Genomic DNA, 10,476 nt, shown 5'->3' with positions numbered 1-10,476 from the left:
GTCGACTGCTGGGAGGCCTCGTGCACGCTCGTCAGCTCCTTCTGTGTCCAAGGTTCCAGGATCCAACAAAAATCACCATCCACATCAAGGTACGATTTTGTAAGAACTATATCAGCAGTGCACTCCGTCATTCAGCTTCAGTACAATCGTACAATTCCATGACACAAACTTTGTTCGTGAGTCCTGACAACCTTTTGCTGCTCACAAACAACAGGAAGAACTGAACAAGGGAGTGGGTAACTGAGTACCCAAAAAAATGGAAAGCGTTTTGGTGAGCGCAGCAACAGGGGCACTCAAGGCTGTCACTGTGAAGCTAGCAACTTTGCTTGGTGATGAGTTCAAGAACATGAAAGATGTGCGAAAGGAGATCAAGCCTCTCTCTGATGAGCTTAACTACATGCATGCCTTCCTCGAGAAGATGTCAGAGGAGGAGAATCCTGACAAACAAGACAAGAGATGGATGACAGATGTGCGGGAGATGTCATACGACATCGAGGACAGTCTCGATGACTTTATGATTTGTATTGATGATGACAAATCTGCTAAGAAGAAGAGCCTAATGAAGAAGTGTACGAAGTTGCTGGATAAGATGAAGGCACATAAACGGATCTCCAAGGCGATACAGGAATTCAAGACACAGATCAAGGAGGTGGGAGATAGGAATCACAGATATAGGACTGGTGTGACGACCACCAAGGATTCACATGAGATGATTGATATTCGGGCTCAGGCTATCTTTAAGGATGCGTCAGAGCTTGTGGCCATTGATGAACAAAAGAATGAGTTGATCAACTTGTTGATAGAAGATGGATCTTTATCTCAGCATCAGGTGAAGGTGGTCGCCATTGTTGGACTTGGTGGACTAGGGAAGACAACACTTGCGAATCAAGTGTATGAGTCACTTAAGGATAAATTTGACTGTAAGGCTTTTGTAACAGTATCACGAACTCCTCACATGTTGGAAGTGTTGAGAACTATTCTCCTTGACATTAGCGGGCAGGAGTACACCGGAGATATGCAGCATCTTATCAGAAAGATATCCGATTTCCTTCAAGATAAAAGGTATGATAGAAAACAGCTCCTCTGATAGACCCTTCGTTCACTATATGATTAAGCATATTTTTAATTTGTTTTATATTTTTAGAGCTCTAGAACTACTAATTTTTAGACTTAGGAGTAAGCATGGGCATGCCATCTATTTCTAATTTTCTATCATGTGGCATGTGGCATGTGGCACCAGCCTGTGGTGCATGTGGTTGGTTTTGGCCCTACTACTAGGGGATAGTTGTAGTGGTGACTAATCAGGATGTCATGGTCGGTCCAAGTTAGGTTAGTATCGAACCTAGGGTTTGAAGGTTTTCTGAGGCCATGTAGTTGAAGCTTCTTTTTTTATTATAATACCTTGTGGAAGTCTAGGGTCAAGTTTTTATTTATTTGTAGCACACTTTGTGAGGCATAACATGAAGGTCTTAAAAGAAACTCATGTTACTAGCATTAAGATAAGATTAGTAATAAAAATTAGTGTCTCCGATATAATAATAAAGCATTGATGGAAAGTATATAATTTTATTTTTATTAGTATTTGTCCCTGAATGGAAGAAAACCTAGGTTTTAACTAAACATTCACCTTACGCTATGAATTTGAGATTTGGTCCAACTAAAAAAAACACATTTCTATTATTTGATTTGTATTAAAAAAATTATTTTAGTCCTTACTAATAGACTTCATTAACTAATTTGGCAGGTACCTCATTGTTGTGGATGATTTATGGGATTCAGAATCATGGGAAGCCATACAAAATGCTTTTATAAAAAATAGTTGTGCCAGCAGAATCATCATAACCACACGTAAAATTGAAGTAGCTCAATCTTGCTGCACTTTACGTCGGGGTCACATATATAAATTACGTCCTCTTAATCCCAAGAACTCGAGAAAGTTGTTCCTGAAGAGAATATTTGGTTTAGAAGAGGGATGCCCATCAGACCTCTCTGAAGTTTGTGATGACATCTTGAAAAAATGTGATGGTTTGCCTTTGGCAATTATAGCAATAGCTGGTTTGTTGGCAGGGAAAGCACCAACTGTAGATGAATGGAACAAAGTTCAATGTTCATTTGGTCATGCACTTGAAAGGCACTCGGATGTCAATAGAATGATACAAATATTGTCACTGAGTTATTTTGACCTTCCTCCCCACCTAAGAAGTTGTCTTCTGTATCTAAGTTTATTCCCAGAAGATTATGAGATTAGAAAGGATCGATTGATACTGAGATGGATTGCTGAGGGATTCGTTCATGAAGAGCATGGCTTCACCCAATATGAGATTGGGGATAGGTGTTTCAACGAGCTCATAAACAGAAGCTTGATTCAGCCAGTGGATTCAGATTATTTTGATGTGATTTGCTGTCGGGTCCATGACACAATTCTTGAGTTCATTCTGTCCAAGGCTGTGGAAGAGAATTTTGTAACTCTGTTTGGCCTTGCTAACATAAGAGTTGATCCAGATAGGAAGATTCGACGGCTCTCTCTACAGGACAGGAATGAGGTCAGTGATGCCATAGTAGGCTCGCGGGAGAAAATAATATATTATCATGTCCGTGCGGTTGTGGTGTTCCCTGGATGTCTTGATAGCCTCCCTTCTCTGCAGAAGTTAAAGCATTTGCGTGTTTTGGATTTAGAAGGCTGTAAGGCACTACAAGCCCACCATCTGACACATCTAGGCAGGTTATTTGCATTGAGGTACCTGAACTTTCGTAACACATGTATAGATGAGCTTCCTGAAGAAATTGGAGAGCTACAATATTTACAAACACTAGATATAAGGGGTACTTATATAAAAGAGCTGTCATCCAGTGTTGGCCGCCTTTCACGGTTGGTCACTCTATTATGTGATCCTTTTGTGCGGCTGCCAGATGGATTTGGGAAGAACATGCAAGCATTGCAGCAGTTGATGGGGTCCATCAGTGTCTGCGATCAGTCACCTAGCTTTGCACAAGAGCTTCGTCAGTTAAGAAATCTACGGATACTAGAGATATCGTTTGATGATGAGGTGAGCGAAGATTTGATGTCATCTCTGTGTACACTTGGTATGGGATGCCTAAATTCTTTGGTTATAGAGTGCGACGAAAAGCAGATGAAATGGGTGATGGAGCCGTGGAGCCCCACCCCGCATGGCCTCAAGATACTTCAAATCTCTTGGATTGTGGTCCCAAGGGTCCCTAGATGGATCCGTTCACTTGTTAACCTCCAGGATTTGAGACTCCATGTTGAGCAACTCGGGGTGGCAGACTTTGGTTTGCTCGGGAGTTTAAACGCTCTTTCCAGCCTCTGTCTCCCAGTAAACAAAGTTGCTGACAGATGGTCCTCCACTCAAGGAACACAACGGGTCAAGATCAACGGAACACATGGATTCCGAAACTTGAGAAGGTTCCAAGTCGGTTCGGGAGACTGTGCGTTTGGGTTGTTGTTCGAAGGTGGAGCCATGCCAAATCTACAAGAGCTGTTTCTCTCATTCAACAGTGACCTAACAGGGTCTCTCACCAATGCAGAGTTTGATTTTGGCATCCAGCATCTACCTTGTCTTGCTCTCGTAGGATATTACTTTAGTAACTATCATGATCCCGAGCACCCCGCGTGGGTTGCCCTGGAGAAAGCGGCCAGCTCCAATCCCAACCATCCCAAGCTACATTATAACTAATTTACCCTGGTGGTAAGGACAACAAAGCAGAAATGCGTGCTACGAACGCCAAGACTAGCGACCATCACGGACAAGGCGTTTCGCACTCCACTGCATTAATAACTAATTTATTGGTAATGTTGTTTATATGTGGTTCATGCTATTGTTATTTAATTTATGTTTTATCAGCCAACCCGAATGATTGTCGACGTAAGTATTATTTTTTTATAGTAATTTGTCACGGAGCGGATATGACGCCCAGAGTAGCAGATTTATATATTTTGTGTAAGCATGCACCCGTCCGTCCAGCATTGACGAGTGTACGTGTTGTGAATGAAGTTTCTGATGCCAGATTTATAAAGTGTCGATGAACACAACAAAATGCTGCGTGCGCTTGTTGTAGTCCACCATCTCGATCACGCCGTCTGCTGCCACGCACGTCCAACGAGCACGGATGTTGGTCACGATCCTCGGCAGGTGCATGCGGGGCTCCCGTGATGAGCACCGGACGGACGCGGCGGTCAAATTCATCGTATCATCGAGAACGGGCCGCCTAATAAGTAGAGACCCACGACAATAGCGGCAGCCAAATAAATTGACAAGGATTTCCATTCCAATAAAGAAAAGCACAACGGGTTAAGATCAGTGGCGCACATGGATTTCCTAGCTTGAGAATGTTCCGAGTTGGTTCGATTAACTGTCGGTTTGGGTGGTTGTTCGAAGCTGGGGCCATGCCGAAGCTACCAGAGCTCAATCTCGAGTTCAGCAGAGATAAAACCGGGTCTCTCACCAATGGAGAATTTGATTTCGGCATCAAGCATCTCCCTTGTCTTGCTATCGTAAGATGTGACCTTGGTTACTTTATAAATGCAAACTATGAGCCCGAGCACCCCGCATGGGATGCTGTTAAGAATGCAGTCCGTTCCAATCCTAACCATCCCAGGTTGTATCATGGGTTGTAGTGAGAACAAAGCAGAATTACTAGCTACAAGCACCAACAACCATCTTAGACAAAAGACTTTTTCCTCTCCACCGCATTCTAATTTATTTGTTTGTATTACATTCATAGAACTTACTTATGCTGATTTTATATGTTTTATATTATTGTTACTTTATGTTTTACATGCTTCAGCCAAACTGAATTCTCGCCGCATTCCTTTTATTTGCCATGAAATCAATGCCATCTTCTTTTGGAAATCCTAGCTATGGTACAAAGTCTGCTAAATGAGAACATTTGATTCCATACAGATTCTTTAGCTAGGACTATGATCTTCACATAATAAGATTGATCTGTTCTATTATTATGAGTTCTATGGTTGTTCTTCAAAGTGTACATTTTGTGTCTAGATCTAGCGCAAAGCCTGATCTCCATCCTTCTGGTGTTGGATTACGGACGTGCTCCTCTGATCAGAATGTTCAGTGTAATAAGAAATTTCCATGTGAATGGTTTGGTGTAAGTGCATCTAAAAAAGTCGAGCAAATTTGTGTTTAACTGATATGTCTGGACCAAGTCATAGGTAAATGTCCACAATTCAATTATACAGTGTCGAAAACTTCCTACACATTTTGGGCTGCTTGGTTGGGTTCCAAAATTTACCAAGCCAAACAGAGCATACCTAGAATTTTTTGCTATCAATTGGTGTCCACAATTCAATTATACAGCGGCGAAAACTTCCTACACATTTTGGGCTGCCTGGTTGGGTTCCAAAATTTGCTCACCTAAAATTGCGCCAAAATCAGAGCATACCTAGAAATTTGGCTATCAATTGATTTAGTACCAAAAAAACACACGGTAAGTTTCTAAAACTTTTTAAAGCTCAAGAGGGAAAAAGATATGCCTTGACGAGCAAATTTGTTTTTAACTGATATGTCTGGACCAAGTCATAGGTGAATGTCCACAATTCAATTATACAGTGTCGAAAATTTCCTCCACATTTTGGCACAGCTACCATATCCATCTACGCTCACCGAATGTATGTGAGGGAGCCAGACGCCGTCGTGCAGTGCAGGCTCCTGAATCCGATGTCGTGCACTTCTGTGCCCTTCATCTTGGGTTCAGTCCTCGATATTTAGGGCTGCAGGAGCAGGTCTCGATGCCATCGCTTATCGAAGCAACAAGCCTCGATGCCATCACTGCCGGCCTTGTCCCCTTCCGCGGGCGGCACCAGATCTCGAGTACAGCTCCTCAATCCTGACACGGCTCTTTGGAAACACCCCTCTCCGCGATGGAGAGTGAAGAAGACTCACAGACGGCACCGAATTTTTTATTTTTTAGCCCTTTTTTTGAAAAAAATCACAAATATGCCCCTGGAGGTAAGATTTCAAAATTTGGACCCTTAGCTCGGCGCCATCATTGCTGGCGCCGAGCTTTTAGGCTCGAAGCAGATGTGGCGGTGACTTGGCAGGCAGCTCGGCGCCAGTAACCCTGGCGCCGAGCCCGGCGCCAGGGTTACTAGCGCCAAGCCTGTCTTACGTATGCGCCCCAATCCTTTATTTCTTCCTCACCCTCTCTCTCTCGCACCTCCCTCGCCTCGCCCGAGCAGCGCACCACCGCCGCCGCCCGCGCCCTCTACCGCCCCCGGCCGCCCGCGCCCGTGCCTCGCCGCAGCCCGCGCCCCCGCCTAGCCGCCCTCGCCCGCGCCGCCACCGCGCCCTCGCCGTGCCCCACGCCCGCGCTGGACCACCGCGCCCCACGGCCGCGCCGGTCCCCGTGACCTCGCCCCATCGTCGGACAGGTACAAATTGTGAATTTGCAATGTGCGTACTTAGTTAGCTTTAATTATAGTGTAGTAGTTTTGGCATTTGGTATCTACTAGTTAATGTGATGACTCAGGTAGTTGATTTAGTTAGTGATCTAGTGAGATAGATATATAGATAGATACAAACATAGATACATAGATATAGTTAGATAGCTACTTAGATAGGTAGTTATATATTTAGTTAACTAAATAGGATCTAGCTATTTAGTGAGTACACTATATCTATGTATGTAGTTATTATCTTATTTACTTAGTTTGTAGTTAGAAAGTACTTGTTAGGTACTATGTATCGTCTAATTTAGACTAAAGGACATGTGTTTCGTTACGTGTTTGAAATAGATGGACAACCTAGTGACCATTTATCATGGAGGCACCGTTGAAAACGATCGCTATGGATATGTTGAGTTTGTTGACATGCAAAGCGTGCCTGTGCTATTCAATGAAAAAACATCGTTTAGTGAGATGGTTGCAAGGGCTCGGGAGGAGCTGCATTGCCTTGGCGATGATGATGATGGCATTGCAGTTGAGGGTGTACTGCACCTAGGTTCTCCTCCCAACATCCTTAGGCGAATGATCCCAATTGGATGTGCAGATCAGTGGGAGAACTATATGAGATCGGCAATGAAGAGCCAGCTGCAATGTTTGGACGTGGTTGTGCATCAGGTGTTAGTTGATCCCATCCCTCATAGGGTTTCCCCACCAATGGGTCAATAGGCACACTTCGACCCTCCGGTCCTGGAACCTGATATGGATGTGGAGGTTGCACCTACGGTTCCGGATGCTCAATCTGCCCCCAATGAGGTAGTTGGAGATGCTTGTTAGACTCATGTTGTTGTGGCAGATCCTCCTCATGAGATCCCTTTGACATAGAATTATCTGAGTAAGTGTCTTAACCGCATGGTTATTGGGAGCTTACCCCCTTTCTTACATCCATTTCTTTCATTCTTTCCTCATTTCTCTACTTATGTTGTAGGAGACATTCCAAAGAATGTGGATGTGCCCCCTATTGCTGCGCAAGTGTAGTGTGGAGATGGATTCCGTGGCTCCAATAGTGTTGAAATTATGAATGATTCGGAGCCATATGAGATGGCAAGGGCTCTTGATTCTGATGATGATCGCCCTGTTGGAGAGCTGACAGAGACTGATGTTGAGATGCTGAGGCATATCTTTCCTGGCCGTCGTGATCCAAGAGTTCATGAGTTCAGCGATCTTGCTCATTCCGATCAAGCGTGTGCAGAAGGACGTGATGACGAGTTCAGCGATCTTACTCATTCCGATCAGGCGTATCTTTCCCGAGGTCATTGAAGACCAACCCGACGGCAGCGCGCAAGGTGTCATGGTCGTCGCTCTCTGACTGGAGTTGATCCCGCACCTCAGAGAGTTGCCTCTATAGGACTGCCCAAGCCGAACATCAAAGAGCGTCAGAAAACCGACTGCAAACGTCAAGCAAAAAGGTAACCAGAGCCTCACCTTTCACTTGCTCCTCGAGGACCGTCTTCTCCCTCTGGAGCACGCCAACATCCCCAGCCAAGGTGGCAGCCAAGCCCTCGGCTTCTTCCTTCAACTTCTGCTCATTTTCGAGCGCGCGTCGAGCGTCGACGCTCTCTTGACGGGCAATGTCGAGTGTCGGGCAGAGTCGTTCAAGCTCCGTAGCATCTTCCCCGGCCTTGGTGACCATAGCCTTAAGCTTGTTGTCGGCCTCATTAGCATGTTGACGGGCTTCCCGTTCCTTGGTCTGGAGGCTCGCCACCTCCTCCTGCAGCCGCGGCACTTCGGTAGCAAGCCCCCAGACCTCCCTCTCACGATGGAGGAATAGGGACTTCTCCCGGCTGCGCATCACAAGGGACTGCGGAAAAATTAGGTTAGAATTATATAAACAGGGCTCGAAAGTAGAAAACATGAAGACACGACAAACCTAGTCGGCCGGGGCGATGTCATCCTTCAACACCCCCAACGCGTCGGTCAGAGAGCGGGCTATAGACTCAAGTCCTGAGCGCACACTCGTCCAATCCTTCACCTCCGTCGGGTCGTCGAGGGTGAACACCGAGTCACTCAGGTCCAACCGCCTAGCCCAAATGGAGCCGGTCTCTTCCCCATGTGAGCGGATCATCGCCCGGTCGGACAAGGGACCGGGAGGGCCAAGCCCCAACCAAGGGGTCGGCCAACGCAACCGTTGGCGTCGGCCCGACGGGAGCTGACGGTACCTCCTCCATCATCGGCGCTCCCTCAGGAGCAGACCCTCCGATGGTAGAGGAGGCTGGCAGCTCAGGCTTCAAAGTCCGAGTCGTCGCCATGTTCGCAAGGGACGCCTCGACCATGCCTCCTCTCGTCTGCCCCACCTTAGGTGTGTTGATAGGCACGAGCGCCGATTCCACGAGCGCCTCCTCTGGCACAATCGGCGCCTCTGCCTCTCCCGCTTCCTCAGGCGGCGCCATGTCTGCCTCAGCGCCATCATGGCGCGCCCCCAACACTATGCCAGTTGGCTCCTGGGGGATTGACCGACGCGACAGGATCTTCTGCGGCGCCAACGCCAGGAGGTTGCTGGGGCCGGTCCTGCGGAAAGCACCAACGTCACACGATGAAATCTGAGAACGCAACAAAAGGGCGAAGAAGTTGTTAACTCACCTCGACGCCATTATCTGAGAATGTTTCGGGTGCTGGTCACTCGACTCCAACTCTGCCACGTCGGCAATTGGCCGCTTCGATCCCTCGGTGGGGTCGGTCGGAGCAGGGTGGACTTGCTCCTCCGACCTCGGGGGCGCGTCATCCCCCGCCGATCTTGGAGGCGTATCCTCTTCGCTTTGAGCTAGGGCTTGCTGCGGAATCGGGGTCACCCAGGCGGGGTTGGTCGGAGTGGGGCAGACTTGCCCCGCCGACCTCAGGGGTGTGTTGTCCCCCGCCGATCTTGGAGGCGCATCCTCTTCGGTTTGCGCTGGGGCGTGCTGCGGAATTAGGGTCATGTTGGCCTGCCCCGCGTCGGCCTACTCATCCTCGCGCGCAAGTGCGCCCCATGGGATGTTGGGGTCGAACTCATCCTCCTCCTGTTCCTCCTCCTAGTCGCCGTCACTCTCCTCCAAGCCTTGCCGGCGCTTTCCACGCTGTAGCTTCGCTCGCTCCTTCTTCGCCTTCTTCCACTCCTTCTTCGCCTTCGCCGCCTCAGCCGCGGCGCGGTTCACCGCCCTCCTGGCCGCGTCCTCTGGCAGTGGTGGGTCGGACTCATGGGTGAAGAGGCCGGGCTGCAAATCCCGACGCTTAGAATCTAAGAACAGAGGAGGGTCGGCCAAGGAAAGAAACTCAAAGAAGGCTTACCAGCTCGACGAAATCCACGTCCGGCCGCTTCGCGGGATTCCCCAGGACCGGGTACACCGGGGCGAGATCCACCGACGGATCCGCCGGGCACTCCATCGCCTCCTTGATGCGTTATGCTGTTTCGCCGACACTGAGGGCCTCACCGGCAACCTTCACCGTCCCTTCGGGCGTGGAATCTGGCGTCATCTTGTACATCGGAAGAGCGCGCGCCATCAGCGGCGCCAGCCTCCTGATATGGTACGCTCCGATGACGCCGGTCCCGCGAAGACCGCGGCCCTTCAGAGTCGCGATGGCTTTGAGAAGGTCGTCGAGCCTCTTCTGCTCCTTCGTGACGGTCCTGTAGCTCCACGCATAAGTGAACATGGTGATTGCTATAGGAACTATGGGTTGGGAACGATAGTTTCTACTGGACATTAATTACTCTTGGAAACTACCTCTAGAAACTATCTGTTGGGAGTGCCCTTAGACTCGTATGCTAGTCTGGAGTTCCAACCTGAGAGTTGATTAGCTAGGGTAGAGTCTATTTATGAATAATATGCTGCATAACAATTAATAAGCGAGAGGGGCCTCTTGATGACTCGTCACTAGGTTTTTAATTGGAGAAACGTCACTAGGTTTTTAATTGGTGAAACGTCGTAATATTAGCGGGTGATGCCGCAACCGCGAACTATTTAACCTTGAAGCACAAGCATTGTAAGTCTGAACTCGAAAACAGCCTAGCTAACTGGTCAAGT

The 10,476-nt window shown here is 47.8% G+C and overlaps 2 protein-coding genes across 2 annotated transcripts; one reads left to right on the top strand and one right to left on the bottom strand.

Annotated features, from left to right (window-relative positions):
* The first annotated feature begins 208 nt into the window (after window positions 1-208).
* On the top strand, window positions 209-4,145 carry LOC136518025 (disease resistance protein RGA5-like). Its single transcript, XM_066511673.1, has 2 exons — window positions 209-1,062; window positions 1,745-4,145. Exons 1-2 carry the CDS (start codon window positions 257-259, stop codon window positions 3,693-3,695), a joined length of 2,757 nt encoding a protein of 918 aa, XP_066367770.1. The 5' UTR covers window positions 209-256; the 3' UTR covers window positions 3,696-4,145.
* A 3,699-nt stretch (window positions 4,146-7,844) lies between these two features.
* On the bottom strand, window positions 7,845-9,393 carry LOC136515376 (uncharacterized). Its single transcript, XM_066508986.1, has 3 exons — window positions 9,059-9,393; window positions 8,638-8,986; window positions 7,845-8,279 (listed from the first exon to the last, which is right to left on the bottom strand). Exons 1-3 carry the CDS (start codon window positions 9,391-9,393, stop codon window positions 7,845-7,847), a joined length of 1,119 nt encoding a protein of 372 aa, XP_066365083.1.
* Window positions 9,394-10,476: the final 1,083 nt, after the last annotated feature.

The sequence above is a fragment of the Miscanthus floridulus genome, chromosome 17 (genome assembly GCF_019320115.1).
Source record: "Miscanthus floridulus cultivar M001 chromosome 17, ASM1932011v1, whole genome shotgun sequence".
Classification (NCBI taxonomy): domain Eukaryota; kingdom Viridiplantae; phylum Streptophyta; class Magnoliopsida; order Poales; family Poaceae; genus Miscanthus; species Miscanthus floridulus.
The sequence above is the reverse complement of the archived record's forward strand: the minus strand, read 5'-3'. Positions and strand labels throughout refer to the sequence as shown.